General features: G+C 41.6%; 1 protein-coding gene across 1 annotated transcript in view; it reads left to right on the top strand.

Moving 5' to 3' along the window:
• The first annotated feature begins 2,460 nt into the window (after window positions 1–2,460).
• LOC139731122 (creatinase-like) overlaps window positions 2,461–15,710 on the top strand; it is a 35,679-nt gene continuing 22,429 nt past the window's right edge. The window contains exons 1-6 of the mRNA XM_071642007.1: window positions 2,461–2,655; window positions 4,063–4,431; window positions 5,040–5,286; window positions 5,821–5,938; window positions 8,814–9,064; window positions 9,702–9,912. Of these exons, the coding sequence (XP_071498108.1) occupies window positions 2,461–2,655; window positions 4,063–4,431; window positions 5,040–5,286; window positions 5,821–5,938; window positions 8,814–9,064; window positions 9,702–9,912 (1,391 nt within the window). The remainder of the gene's footprint in view (window positions 2,656–4,062; window positions 4,432–5,039; window positions 5,287–5,820; window positions 5,939–8,813; window positions 9,065–9,701; window positions 9,913–15,710) is intronic.

Here is a 15,710-nt window from a genome sequence, read left to right as displayed (position 1 = left end):
ACAATAAGTATAATTCTTTTTCTGCAGACTTAATGTAAATACTGTACTGAGATTTAGATGCTATACGTACATGCACCCTGCCCCCGCTCAGTTTTAGCATGTTGCGTGTCGATACGTGAACTTGTTATGCATGATTATTATGGACTATACAGCTCCATATTTGTTTGGAGAATCTAGAGTGGTTATGCTAACCCGTCGCCTAGGCTTATTATAAATTTCATTTGATGTTTAGCGCCCTGGATGGGGCCATAAGGCATTCAGGACCTGGAAGCTGGAGCAGAACGTTTTAAAGGCTGTGGCTTGACTGAGAACTTGTTGCAGTTTCAGGGATCGTGAAGTTCTTCTCCGCTGTGGACAGCGTATGTGAGTGTTTACCGTATGAATCCCGTGTGTTGTGCTTGATGCATTGATATAAGTCGGAGCAAAGCTTGAACCGTGGAAACTCGATAAAAGAGATCTGATGTAACAAACTAATTTCTCCGATCCCAATGAATGTATTTCCTTTGTTTTGAATTGTTTATTGACAACTGATATAAAGGACAAAATTGTCTTGGTCCTATTAACCAAGGAGGTTTAAGAGTTGTAGTTCCAACAGGCTGTAATCATTCAAACAGTTGTCAGATTTCTATTGATGTACAAAATAATTTCACAGGTGCATTTGTGCTTTTGATGATCGATGTTCGAAGCCGCCTTCTCGCTGAACAATTTGAAGATTCAGTTTGAACGTTAACACAATACTGGCCATATTTTGCTTATTCATTTATTAAATGAAATGAAATTTCACTTAATGATAAAGCACGTAAAACAAAAGTCAACCCTGTGCAGAAATTTGTTAAAAAGTGTAAATCAGAGCTGTATCATGTGAAAATGTTTAAAACTGTACCATGCTGGAAAGCCGGTTTTATCACTTTTCCACTTAATTCCGACAAATAAAACTAGCACGGAATAATCTTCAAGTATAATTCTTTATTGATAGATATATCAGATTAGTGCCCGGGTATGCCCAGTCGAGTAATTTTCATCTTTATTTCGGCATTTTTTGCGCAATTTCTATTCGCACATCCCCGTGTCTGTACCACCTATCTTTTATAAGAAGGGATAGCGAAAAGTAATTACCATCACAAAGACATGTCTTCCTTAGAAAGTGGCTGGTGATTATGCAATGAGACACGAGTCAATTGTCTTACTATCTGCGTGGCAGATCCTGTTTGGCACATGCTTCAAATATTTTTGAGCGGCGGCATCGAACATCTAGTAAAAGAAATAAGACGGTTGTGACTTCCTTCTCTTGAACCTCCTTGGTCCTACAACATTGTCCTTGTCCGAAGGATCCCGTTACACTGAGTTTCAACTGTTATATATGAGTCCTGAGAGATTTCTTCAGCAAACAAATCGCCACCTTTTGAATGAATGACGTCCCAATGAGTTAAGTTCCTTTGTTTTGTATTGTTTATTAACTTCTGATATAACAAAATATCTGATATAAAGAAAAAAATTAATTGTCTTGGTCCCAAGGATCTCGATATTCTGAGTTTCCATTGTATAAGAGTGCTGCGAGATTTCTTACTGTTTCCTTGATTTAAGCACACAAATCGTCACGTTTTAACTCCAGATCATTTGGTATAATAGTAGCGGAATTTGCAGTCATTTTCACTGGTCTTCTGAACCATCACAGAATAGATTTGTCAAACAACACTTTTGGTTACATGAATAAAAACTATGGTCATACTTTTGTACCTCAAGTGAACAGCTTTTCATCCCGGGACATTTCTTGCTGGACGTGCCATCGTCGTTTGCAGGAATATGTGGTGTGACAGGTTTAGAGCATTGTTTACGTACACTCTCACCGCTCCGGTATGTTCCTCGTTTTTCCAGAGATTCACTACCAACCACACAGCATTGTAGCAAATGATATTCTGAGCATAATAATCAGAGGCATAAAATTACTCTGCTTGTGTGGCTTTTTGTAAAGCGAGCTGTAAACTTTGGAGTCCCCCCCCCCCCTCCCACTTTTTTTTTCATCTGCGAATGACAATTTTTCGTCATTGATCTTCGTTATGACGATAGCGGAATCCCTAGTCCGGAGGCGTGCCTTTACTGTCTAGGACACTGAGGTGGTTTGGTCAAGGAGGTGGGACTCTTCCTACCTCCCTGGTTTGGTAGATCAGAACTATCTTACACTCAAAGTGACATCCTCTTGGTTGTTGGGGTTTTTTGTCGTAATTTCAGACAGAGACACTCAATTAGAGACAGAATTGTAAACACATTCACTACAAAACACTTGCGTGTGTAAGAGAATGTTTTCCAGGAGAGTAAGGAAATATAAAACATTCAGTCATTTCTAATGACCCAGAGAAGTTACTCTCACACATGTCACAGCGCACCATGTTTTATCGCTGTTTTTGTTTTCTAATACCACATGTGCACATTATTCTACCACGTCCTTTGGGTAGAGACACCATGTTACGTCACGCAAGCAGCGTAGCTCGTCTGAGTCGGTCCTTCATCATGGGGAGACGCCACTGGGCGGGTGTGACGTCGTTCGGCAGCATCGGCGAAGGCAAACGAACGCTTCCGAGCAGCTCTCGGTCGGATTCGCGAAGCGTCTCCTCTGCCGAGTTTCCGCACATGACGAGGTCTCATATTGGTGCGCAAGTAAGTTGAAAGTGACACACACGACTATTATTTCTTGCACTACCAGCATCAAATCGTTTCAACCTGCACCAAGTAGGCCTAATTCATTACCATTGACGTCAAGACGACACGTCATCATCACAAATATTAAATCAATTTCCCATTGTATTCTCACCGCTGTCTGAACATATTTTATTGTTCCGCCCGTTCCTCTCTCCTTCTGCCTGGTATGTTTGGGTTTTTTTTTCTCTCTCTCCCTCTCTCTCTCGTCTCATCTTCTCTCCTTTCTTGCCGGAATTTTTGATTTGATCTAATTTAATTTAATCTAATCTATTCTTATTTTGTTTATTACACTTCCAAAAAAAATATAATCATAACATACGAATACACAATAACACAACATTAATTTGAAACAAGCAAATTGCGAACTGACATGCAATGTTATAAATTTCCTGACAATTACTGGAAGTAAGACGTAAGATACTGGAGGGCCTTCTAAAAAGCAGGGCTTGTAATTTGCAGTCCTCTCATAAAAGATATCTGATTACAAAACTACAACTAGGCTAAAGTCTTTCACAGATTCTCCTTCACGTTTCGGTGACATTTGATTTTTCGTTTGCAAACATGACGACTGTCAAATGGTTTCCTCTCCCATTGTTCATATCACTTATGTCGGCGTTGTTTGATTATAAAGCAAAGGAGGGCAATGGCAACCGTCTGTGCCACGTACTCGATGTGACAGCGCATCACAAAACCAACAACAAGTTGCACCCCTTGATTTTACGTGAGGACTAGCCAGGTGAACCTTCGGTTTTTCATATTTTCTGAACGAGCTATTCTTCTTCTATATTATACTTGAGTTTGGGGTCATAAAATGAATGGGAAAGTGTGTTTTCAGCAGTTTTTCTTCAACCCTTTTTTGTACAGTAGTGAGATCAGGTATGTCTCAGAGGCCCCTTTACATTTCTTGAAAATCTTCTGCACACTCTTCACTTTAAACTCTAATAACTTTTGAAGGGATATCGCTACTGCTTTGAAAGTTGGCATTGATAATGAACAGAAAGTGTTTAAAGAACATGGTCAATTTCAGCTTAATCTAATAATCCCTATATTGTTGTTGCTCCAGTGGTTAACATCCTGTTTTTTGTCTCATTCATCGCACAGCTAGCACGGTTTGGTAAAGATTAAGCGCTTGAATACACCCTTCTTCAGAGCCTCTTTTCTTGGTTCACACTTTCCAGAGTGTGTGCTTTCTTTCCAATTATTTAGATAGGTTAGAAGAGTCCATTTGGTTTGAGTTATACATCATTTTGAAGCTTAGAATCCGCTCTTTCAGAATCTGCCCTTAACTAAAAATCCATGTCTGTGGCGACTTTTTGTTGATGCAGGGTGATGCAGGGTCATCTATGATCTTTTCTGTTGGCACAGGCACAACCCATATTTTCCCGAAATGAGATGCATCGCCGAATCGAGGGACTTCGCGCCATCATGAGAGCCAACGACATTGGGGGCGTCCTTCTGACATCGATCCCGGCCATCAAGTACTTCTCGGACTATTTGGTGCACCAGTTCGGGCGGATATACGGCCTGGCTGTCACCATGGACAGAGTGGTCACCATCGCGAGTCTCGTTGACTGCGGGCAGGCGTGGCGACGTTCCCCCGTGAGTGACGACGTCGTGCTGTACACGGACTGGCAGCGCGGGAATTATTGGGCGGTGGTTCGTGAACAGCTGGGCGGCATTTCGGCAAAAATAGGCGCGGAGCTCGATCACATTTCGCACGCCAACAAACTGAAGGTACCGTCCATGATTCATGCCTGTTGATACTTTGATAATGGACTTGTATTGGTTGTCATATAAAGGAATCCAAAGTCGCCTCTTGCCATATATCGAGATCTTCATTAGATAGGAATCTATTACTATCTACACAATGTTGCGTTGGGTGCTTCATGTTGTATGTGACACCGTTTCTAACTGTCGTTGGCCTTTCAGCGTCCATTGTGATAGAGCTGCAAAGTTATTTGTATGGACTGCATGCCTATTCATGCAGAGCTTGCTTTCATCACTATTTGTTTGTGTGTTGGTGTCTTGTTATGTGCTCCTTTGCGTAGTGTTAAAAAAAGGGGGAATAAAGCCTGATTAGCGCTGATTCATTAGAATGTTTCTCTTTCGTTTTTGTTATATTTCACATTTCAGAAACAGAGGATATTTCGTACACATCAAAGTTGCAGTTTGGTCATGTATCAACTAAGCATGCTAAGGGTGTTCAACAATGTTATTCAGCGTTTGTAACTCCCATTCCCCCTCCCCTTCAACACTAAACTCCAAAGATATTAAAGCTCTGTCATACCCAATGTGCATTCTCTGTCGGTTTCTATAATTCTTCTTTTCATGTAATAACACAGCTTGGTGAGACTCTAGCAGCTAGCGAGATCGTCGACATCGGGGACGAGATTATGCACATGATGATTGTCAAATCCGACGAGGAGATTGCGCTGGCCATCCAGGGATCCCGTATCGCTGATATCGGTGGGAAAGCTGTTGTGGAAGCCAGCGTAGAGGGCGCTCCTGAGTATGCAATTCTCATGCACGCCACTAACACGATGGTTCACGAAATAGCGAAGTCCTATCCAGACTCTGAAATTTATGACAGTAAGTGAGGAGAAAGCATGTTTTATGTCCAAAATGTGGAAAATGAATAATGTTCAAGAACATTTTTACGCAACTGTCGCATATTTTTCTTCATGAAGATTTTTTTTTTCATGTTAAAATGCGACAGATCACCGTTGTTTCTATTCCATCGTGACATGCATACTACTGTAAAATTTGAATTAGAAACGTCCCACCTCTCTGATTTTCTATGGGTTTATGCCCGTAGATATTTGTCGTAATGTGTTTAAGTTGTCCACAATATAGGTACAAGAATATAAAACAGACAATACATTTGTTATCATAAAAGCTTACATGTGCGTTGACGTGTATCTTATGTTAAATCCATTAAAAAAATTTTTTTTGTTTTTGTTTTTTTTAACATCCATTTTCTGATTATAGACTTGAGTAGGTGAGCAAAAGATAAACGGACATTGATTTGTCCTTGTGGACTCTCAGTGGTGACTTCAAACAAAGAATTCTAATGTTTTTAACACTGAGATACCTACTGTTATGTCAATGAACGTTTTTCTTCAGCTTTTGGTTTTATCCAAACCGGTGCAATCAATACGGATGGCGCGCACAACGTTCCAACCACCCGCCGGCTGGAGAAGGGAGATATCATCAGCATGAACCTGTTCCCAATGATTGCTGGGTAGGACGTAGACGTCATCCTTTTTTGTTTTCACTTTTTTCGTCATTTCTGATATCATTGATGACAACACTTTTAATATCATTATTATCATTATGATCATGAAGACGATGATGAAGATGATGATGATGATGATGATAATGATAATGATGATGATGATGATGATGATTATCATTATCATCATCATCATCATCACAACCACCACCACCATCTTCTCTTCTTCTCTCGTGTCGCTACACTTTTCCCAGCCACTGCAGAACACAGGCTCTGGCACATGGGGTGTAATCGTGGAGATCATGTGATGTACAGGGTTGTGGTAGCAGGGTGCAGTTTAGTAGGTGTTCCATTGTCTGGGGAGCCTCCCCGCAGTCGCATTCTGTGGATCCATCATGGTTGTATCCCCATTTCTGCATCAGGGCTTTGCATCTCCCAACTCCAGTTCTAAGGCGATTCAGGCAGCGCCAATTTTGCCATGGCTCACTGGCACCTGTTGGGAGGGATTCCTTTGGCTCAAAAGAGAGGTTATGGGGTTTCTCCTGCAGATGTTTTGACCAGGCTTCTATCCTGCAGCTCTGGGGATTGCCATCCAGGGGTTGTACTGAGTGTAGAAAACTCTTCCTGGATTTTAGCCTTTTTGGTAGAGGAACATGCTGGAAAAGTGGATGGCGACTGTCATCTTCCTGTTTTGTGCGTTCCACTCTTGAAGATGCATCTCTTCTGACTGTAGGAGGGGCAATTCCACACAGCAGGTAGAGGTCATGAATTCGGGTAGGCTTGAGACAACCAGAGATGGCCCTACAAGCTGTATTTAGAACAGGGTCCAGCTTCTTGGCATGTGAGGAACGTCCCCAGACAGGGCATGCATATTCGGCTGCAGAGTAACACATGGCGAGGGCAGTGCTGCGGATGGTTCCTGGGTCTGTTCCCCACTTGGAGTTTGCCAGCTTTCTCAAGATGTTATTCCTGGCTCCCACCTTTGCCTTTGTCTTGCTGACATGGTCCTTGAAACTGAGAGTGCGGTCTAGAGTGACTCCTAGATACACTGGTTTGTCTATGTGTTCTAGTCTCTTGCCATACAAGTGGACCTTCAGTTTGCGGTTTGCATCACGACTCTTGAGATGGAAAGCACTGACTTGAGTCTTATCTGGATTTGCCCGAAGATGGTTTACAGCATAGTAGGTGGTCAGGCCCTCTAGTGCTTCACTTAGCGTTCTTTCGAGATCCAGAAATGACTGGGACTGAGAGGCTATACAAAGGTCGTCTGCATACAGGAAGCTCCTGACGTTCTGGTGGATGGGTTGATCATTTGTATAGATGTTGAACAAGAGTGGAGCAAGAACGCTGCCTTGCGGAAGCCCATTTTTCTGTCTGCTCCATCTGCTTCGATCTCCACTGAGATCAACAAAGAAGCGTCTGTTCTCCAGCATGTTTTGGATCAGAGAAATCAGGCTGGCATCATGTGTAATCTTGTACAGCTTCTGCACGAGTACTCTGTGGTTGACTGTATCGTAAGCTGCAGACAAGTCAACAAAAGCAGCACCAGTTATGAGTCCCTTCTCATAACCATCCTCAATGAATTGGGTTAGGTTAAGCAGTTGGCTTGTGCAGGACTTTCCAGGTCTGAAACCCGCTTGCTCATGGATCAGCTGCTGATCAATAATGGGTGCCATGCGATTCAGGAGTAGTCTCTCAAACAGTTTGTATGTATGACTGAGCAGAGAGATGGGTCGGAAATTCTTCGGGATGGCAGGATCTTTGCCAGGCTTCAGGATAGCCACAATCTTTGCCCGCCTCCATATCTTAGGTAGCTTGTTGGTTATCAGACAGCTGTTGAACAGGTCTAGAAGCCACTTGAGAGCCACTGGTCCTAGGTGTTTAACTTGTTCACACAGGATGTCATCAAGACCAGCTGCTTTGTTGTTTTTCATTGTCTTGATGCCAACAATTAGCTCGTTCATTGTGAAGGCTCTGGTGAGGTCAGAACATTCCTTGTTTTCTTCAGATGGCTTTGGTAGTTTAGTTCTCCGAGGATGATGGTTTGGGTTTCCCCGGCTATTCAAAAGGAGTTGATGAGCGACTTGATCTGCTGTGACTTCAGAGCGTGGTTGGGCTTTCGTGTAGTCATTTCCCAGCTTCCTAATTGTCTTCCACGCTTTTCTGCTACTGTGAGTCATATTGGTAGACTCGATCAATTCTTGCCAGCTCCTTCGCCTCTCTGACGACACTGCATCGATAAGACTTTCCCCAACTTCCAAAGTATCATTATCATCCTCATCACCACGTTCCCTTGGCAATATTGTTGAGTTGGTAATGTGCCTGACCTAATATCAAGAGACTTCGGTTCGAGGAGACACAATGAGACCAACTGAACAATGTGTTACGTTACCATGCCGTCTGCTGGTTTCTACATGGGACGTGGTGAAACTATAGTAGGGAAGATTATATGAAAAAGATGCTTACGTCCGGCGGAGAGTATGCAATTTTGCATGTAGGGGTATCTGGGGCGCTGATTTCAAAATTGCCGGATCCAAGAGAACTGACCACTTGGTCGGCCGCCATTTTGAATTCCAATATGGCTGCCATCACGAAACCTTTAAAGATCCCTTTCTTCAGTACTGAATGACACAGACAATTGAAATTTGATACATAAAAGCGTGGCAATGTGATGACTTCAATAACAGGTTAATTTGTCTTGTCTGACAAGCACGGCAGCCAATTTCAATTTTCCTATTTATGGTTGCTGAAAACGCTTTACAACATAATGTTCTCGGGCACTGGACTCTTATTTTTGCAATACATATTGTACTTATAAAGCTCGTTACTTATTCGTGAGGAAAATCTTGTTGACCGCGTCACGCACTCTTTCACCTGACCACAGGTATTATACCGCCCTAGAGCGTACAATGTTCTTCGATCACATTCCTTCGGACGAGCATCTACACTACTGGGAAGTGAACTGCGAGGTTCATCGCCGCGGGATGGCGCTGCTCAAGCCGGGCCTAAAATGCGGCGAAGTGTGCGAGGAGCTGAATGAGGTTTACCGAGAGAGAGGCGTCCCGCTTCACAACCGCAGATTCGGCTACGGCCACAGCATTGGGATCATGTGTCATTATTACGGCCGCGAACCAGGTGAGCTTGCCACAACATTCTCTGCTAGTAGGAACGTGGTGTTTTTAACCCGCAGGAACTGATTAAAAATTCAGCTCGAAGAAATGGCGTGTAAAGGAACAGTGGTAGGAGCCAGAAGAAAAACATTAAATCACCAGCAGGTTTAGCAAAACAATCGCATTCTCCCGCGGCTCACGTAATGCAGTAAACTTAATACATCGTTGCCGATACCATTACAGAGGATAATCGTCAAGGTTTGTGCGTGTGTGTGTGCGTGTGTTGTGTGTGTGTGCGCGCGCGCGTGCTTTTTTTTAATGCGATTCCAATTTGATCACTTGAATACGGATGACCAGGTATTGTTTAGTCACAGCATCCACCATGCAAGTCACTTAAAAAGGATCGGCCTGAGTGATAAATAGGTCCTACTGCTTTTATCCTGAAAGATTGAATTGAATCGAGATGAAATGAAATGGAAAGGTCACATACATTATAAAGGGGGGAAGATGGGAGATTTCTGATCAAGGGGACACAGATGGACGTTTCTCATAAAGTGATGAAAAAGCTCCCTATTGCGTGAGCTGCATCACCATCTGACAAACGAAGTGATAGAATAACTGTTTGAAGACAAAATGGCTTCCCACTTGCTCTTATCGTGCAGCTTTGGAGTTGCGAGAGTACAACGAAACCGTTCTCCGACCCGGGATGCTGGTTACCATGGAGCCGCATCTCACGATACCACACGGGCAGCCAGGAGACGGCGGCTACCGCGAGCACGATGTCATGCTAATCACCGAAGAGGGCGCTCGTTCTCTCACTGGATTCCCATTCGGACCTGAGCACAACGTCATAAAGCCATCTGAGTCGCCATCGTATACCTTCTCGTCCTGGAGTTAAGTGCCTGAAATAGTTTTACAGGTCCCCTTTTCGCCCCGAAGATGAGTTGTAGAAGCAGCCTTCTTACAAAACAGAGTATTACCTGATTCCGCTCCAGAAGCAGAACGTCGTGTTATTTCTTGATCACGCAGTGCGGCAATGGAAACGCGATTACGATATTGTTGTAATAGGCCCTCCATGACTATATTATGTATATCAATGTGGTTCAGTACCAGGTGCAAACGCCAAAATGTTGATATGACTGATTCTCGCCTAGTTTCTGCCAGTGTAAGGGCATTAGGGCAATGTACTGTTAGTCTTACAAGTATGCATTCGTTTCAGAGTAGGCCCTACATAAAATAGCCTCGCTGTTACCTATGGTATACTGTCCAACCGATATCTGCATCACAGTTCTGTTATTGACAACTCAGTTTTACATATAATCCAACAATTATCAGAGTTTGGCCTGCTTCAGAATTGAGATCAGAATTGGTGCGTATACTCTCTCTATATATATGGCTCGACACCATTGCTTGCCATCTTGCCCAGGGCAAGTAAAATTTTATGTCTGGCAAGTAAGAATATAAAAATGATGAAATTTACTGGCCCCAATATAATAGGCAAGAAAAGTTTCTTTTGAAAAATGAAGGAAATAAAAATGAAAAATCTTCGGCAAGGTGAGTCATTCATTTTGTCATGTGTAGAATTTGATTTGCATCAAACGTCAGTATTATCCGAAAAGGCGATCAATTGCAAATAATTGCTAATTTTGAAACAACCACTCTGATTGGCTCAGGGTCTGCCCTATTAAGAAGACATGCATGCAACAATGATTTTGATTGGCCAGTGACAATCAGTTGCAAGTTGCGTTTAAACGCAAAGTTTCTAGCAACGGGGCCCAGACAGCAAGAAACAGACAGCGCGACTGTTGTGTGTATAAAATGGGCAATTAACCCGTCCTGTACCAATGAGTCGAATGTGAACAAAATATCACACACATATCTGTGACCAGGAGGTTAATGTGGTACGCAAAAGGTTAAGGGCGGAGACAGTGCTGGGCTCTTACGGACGGCCTGAGGAGGAGCAATTGGAATACCAGGCCGTCCCGATACCAGAGAGCCAGGCCAAAGGCAGCTTACTGAGCTGAGAGAAAGTTAAAACTGTATACTTGACATTGAGATGATGACGATGCGAACATGTTGTGCTGAATGCAATCACGAAATTAACTTTCGGCTTATGTTGCCAACTCAACAACAGACAATGAAGGTAGTTGGGGATAAAAGGTTAGTGAAAGAAGTAAAGGGTATACTAGACTAGTAAGTAATCGATTTATCAAGGTTGCTGACTTTTGAAACATGTAATAAAAGTTCAACCAACTCATTCCATTATTCATGCGTCAATTTGTTGTCTGTCTGGTGATCAAAGAAGGTGTAAAGGATTGTCATCTTCCTCTTTCCCTTTGTATTTCTCTCCTACCTCTTACCACTATAGTGATTAGAATCTCGTCATAGAGTTTTAGATATTTCAGTAAAGAATAGAATAGACGAAATTGACAAAATACATAAAAGCTGAAAAATGAAATATCTTACACAATACACAAAATATCAAATGATTACAGTAATGAAGGATCGCTACACACAAAACACACACACACACACACACACACACACACACAACAAAACAAACAAACACACAGACAAAACAGGCACACCAACCAACCACAAACATCTCCTGCAGGGTTCTTATCAATCCCAAACTGACAAAAGTGAACACATTCATGACATTGCTTAAGGAATCTAATAATCATCAAAAAATCATAAAAATCAGAACAATGGCTCCATGCCTTTCAGCATGTAAAAGGGGTTGAGGTGAATGAGAAATCATTATTTGTGATGTGAATTCTCTTTAGACAGAAAAATGCAATATTTTGTGTAATTCAAGATGACTTTGACAAACAGAGCAATATATCTGAATATACAGAAGTGATGACATCATCTCACAATGTGTGTGTGTGTGTGTGTGTTTGTGTGAATGGGGTGCTGTTCGTTATTCCGAAGGTTCGCTATTCCGAAGGTTCATTATTCCGAAGGGTCGTTAATCCGAAACACGCAAATTCCCTATACCTGCAGGTTCGTTAATCCGAAAATTTGTGGCGTTATTCCGAAGGTTCGTTATTCCGAAGATTTTTTAATCCGAAAATGACATTCGGAACAATGAACCTTCGGAATAACGAATCTTAGGAATAAAGAGCCTTCGGAATAACGAACCTTCGGAATAACGAGCTGTAACCGTGTGAATGTACGTGTGTGACTAACATTTTCTTCGACTTGTGACACGGCTGAAGTAGTCAAACAATGGTATATATTGTTGCTATTGCATAGATGTTCGAATTTTTTGTGACATTTTTATGTGCAGACTATGAATGCCACAAGGTTTTTAATATATACATTGTAATAGGCGGTCACGATAAAGCATTGATTCATTAAGATCTGTACAGAATTGTCTGGCACTAACTTATACCATTTCAAATTCATGAATTTCTTCCGTCGAGATGTTTTCACGAAATTAACTTTCGGCTTATGTTGCCAACTCAACCCTTATTTATTTACGTCGATGTAGGGCAATTTGTCAATCAGTTGCAATTATACCATTTCGTTGTTCAACGTGATTTATTAATGTTAACCACCCACTTAGAACAACGTAATTAATTGATATGTGTCTGTGAAATATGCATTGCTAATGCTTCGAAGACCCTCAACAACATATGATTCCGCCAATTAATTCAGATTTTTACGTTACAGTATTTCCAATACACCTTCGATCTGTACAGATCTATGAATGCTTTCAGCACCAGTATTGGGCTGCAGCTACCTTCGCGTCTTCTTTGTTTTGAACATTGCATACAATCCTCATGTTATGTACATGTATGTATGTATGTTTGTTTGCTTGCTTGTTTTTTTTTTTTTTTTTTTTGTCTGAAAGAAGTGTGCTGAAGATAAACCTATCAGTGTCGTCTTCCCTGTTATTTTCAATCTATGTAAAAGGGAAGACAAACTTTCCAAAACTTTGCGAACTATTGCACACTGCTATCATCTATCCGAAACTGCATAGAAGTCATTATGTAATAATTATGCTTTAACGCAAAATTGCACCCGTAAATATGCTGCCAATGATATCGTGTCACAAGTAAAGGTGCAAAGTTGAACCTTTTATTTCTTAGAGTGTACTCCTTCGCACTGCGGGTGCTGTTCGTTATTCCGAAGGTTCGTTAATCCGGAGGTTCGTTAATCCGAAACACACAAATTCCCTATACCCATAGGTTCGTTAATCCGAAAATGAAAAGGGGTTCGTTAATCCGAACATTTGTGGCGTTATTCCGAAGGTTCATTAATCCGAAAATGAAATAGGGTTCGCTATTCCGAAGGTTCGTTAATCCGAAAATGAAATAGGGTTCGTTATTCAGAAGGTTCGTTGATCCGAAAATGAACACGTTAGGGTCCGTAACGAACCTTCGGAATAACGAGCTTTGTTTCATTTTCGGATTAACGAACCTTCGGGATACCGAACCTTATTTCATTTTCGGATTGATGAACCTTCGGAATAACAAACCTTATCACATTTTCGGATTAACGAACCTTCGGAATAACGAACCTTCGGACTGAAGAACCTTCGGAATAACGAACCTTCGGAATAACGTACCTTCGGACTAAAGAACCTTCGGAATAACGAACGAACTGTAACCCGGACTGCATGTGTGATCGTTGCAACTAAATACTCAGTGGCGGATCCAGGCGGGGCGCACCCTCTAATTTTTGTTAAAACAAAAGAAATAAAAAGAAAAAATGGGCGGGGGGGGGGGGGAGGAGCGTGCGCCCCCTTTTTGTAAAGGAGCCCCACTTTACGAAATTCTTGGATCCGCCCCTGAATATTCCTCCTTCTAGGTGATTTATACGATCACGTGACACACATGAACTCTAGGAAAGTGTATTCTATTCCAGTATCATCCTAAAAATGGGCAAAATATTCACAGTGAGGTAGATAATCTGATTCATTTTGAAAGATAACTGCAACAACAACAACAGCAAACACAAACAAACAAAAACGAACGAACTATGAAAGAATGGCAATCATTGAATACAGAAAATTGGTACAGCATGTCAACTTCCGAAAACCTGTAATGTAAGCCTACTAGTAAGCGTTTTTTTTTAATCTAAAACTTACAGCTCGCATTTGTTCGAAGTATAGCAAAACAATGTGGAAATCACGTTTTTTTAAATGATTTTTTTAAGATAAAAGCTTCATCTGATGAGACACGTCGTAAACTAAATCATTATAATTATGATTGATAGGTCTACATTATACCCATGTTGGGACCCTTAACGAAAAACGTTTAATCCTTCTGAGTGTAGAGAATTGTTGGGAAGGTATTGTGCACCATATCATGGTTGAACCGTGTCAAATACGGCCCTCTATCTGTATAATGTTTGAATTTGTTTGTAAATAGTCAATTCTTCGCCCTTATCACAATGCAAACGAATTCTTCCTAGATGGGAGTCGACCCACTCAAACAAAAAACCAATGCAGGTTAATTCCAAGCCTAATTGGTGTCATAAGATAGCAGTCAATCATTGAGCAAATCCCATTATCATGTAAACAAATGGTCACTCATTTTATTTTATTTTCCTACGTCGCTTATTCACCTCCGCTCCATTCATTCCAACGTTAATACGTCATCAAAGCTCGACCAGTATTGCTGGTTGGATTTTGAAAGGCGAGGAGAATATCAGTCGGCAAGGCCAAGGTCTCTGACGTCATCCCATTTTTCCCGCCCTTCCTGCGGTTACAGGTTCAATAGGACTGACCTGATAAGAGAGAACTATACACTTGAGCCCTGTTTCATACACTCGAGAAAGTACGATAGGCCCATCTTCGTCCAGCGCGAAGGAATGCATGGGAACGTTATGTGTGTGGATCATGCTGTAGTTGAACTTGTGTGATTCCTGTGTGTATATGTGCGCGCGCGTCTGTGTGCTACTACACGACATGTGTACACGTTTGTGATGTGTGTGTGTGTGTGTGTGAAATAATGATCGGTGTGTAGCTGTTACGTCATTCGTGCGAACGTTGCACGGACGCACGCGCGAATGCACGAGAGAACACGGAATTTTAGGTCACTGAATTGAAACAGGACTGGCAACTTGTCAACAAGTCTACGCTCGGAAGGAGGTTCTCCTTAATGAATGCTAGTTTCGTTTCCTTGGCAACATTCTAGCTCCCACAGGTCCTAATTAATTCTTAGTCCTTTTTTACTTTATTTTTGTGTTTTTTGCTAGTTCGGGAAAAAAGCAGTGTATTCATAACGGTCAAAAATATCGCTGCCTATCTGGCAGACTGTCTTGCTGACTATTTCAATTGCTGCTCAATTTCAATTTCAAGTATATTCTTTTGACATCTTTGTTTCAACGTGTGTCTTTTTCCCCCAAGCGCTCTAAATTACCAGCCCTTTACCACTACAAAATCACCCTGCCAAACGGAGTTTTCGGCAGATTTTCGCAATTTCTATTTCATATTGACAGTTTTCAAGCAGTCAAGCCACCATTTCTTTAGAACTTGAGAAATTAAACACTTTCTTTTAAAAAGAGAGAAGCATGTTTTCGAGCCATTGCTTGAGTTACAGGCTCATAATCATGGAAATCCTATGTTCCTATAATGTAAATAGTACTGAAATCCTTTCCTTTACTTTTGTGCAATACTGTAGAAAATGCTTCTTATTCTTGCTCCAAGGAGCAATAAT

Source organism: Diadema antillarum, unplaced genomic scaffold, assembly GCF_040938485.1.
Source record: "Diadema antillarum isolate AM-2024a unplaced genomic scaffold, OU_Dant_1.0 scf00000022, whole genome shotgun sequence".
Taxonomy (NCBI): domain Eukaryota; kingdom Metazoa; phylum Echinodermata; class Echinoidea; order Diadematoida; family Diadematidae; genus Diadema; species Diadema antillarum.
Note: the sequence above shows the minus strand (reverse complement) of the source record. Positions and strands in the feature narration are given on the sequence as shown.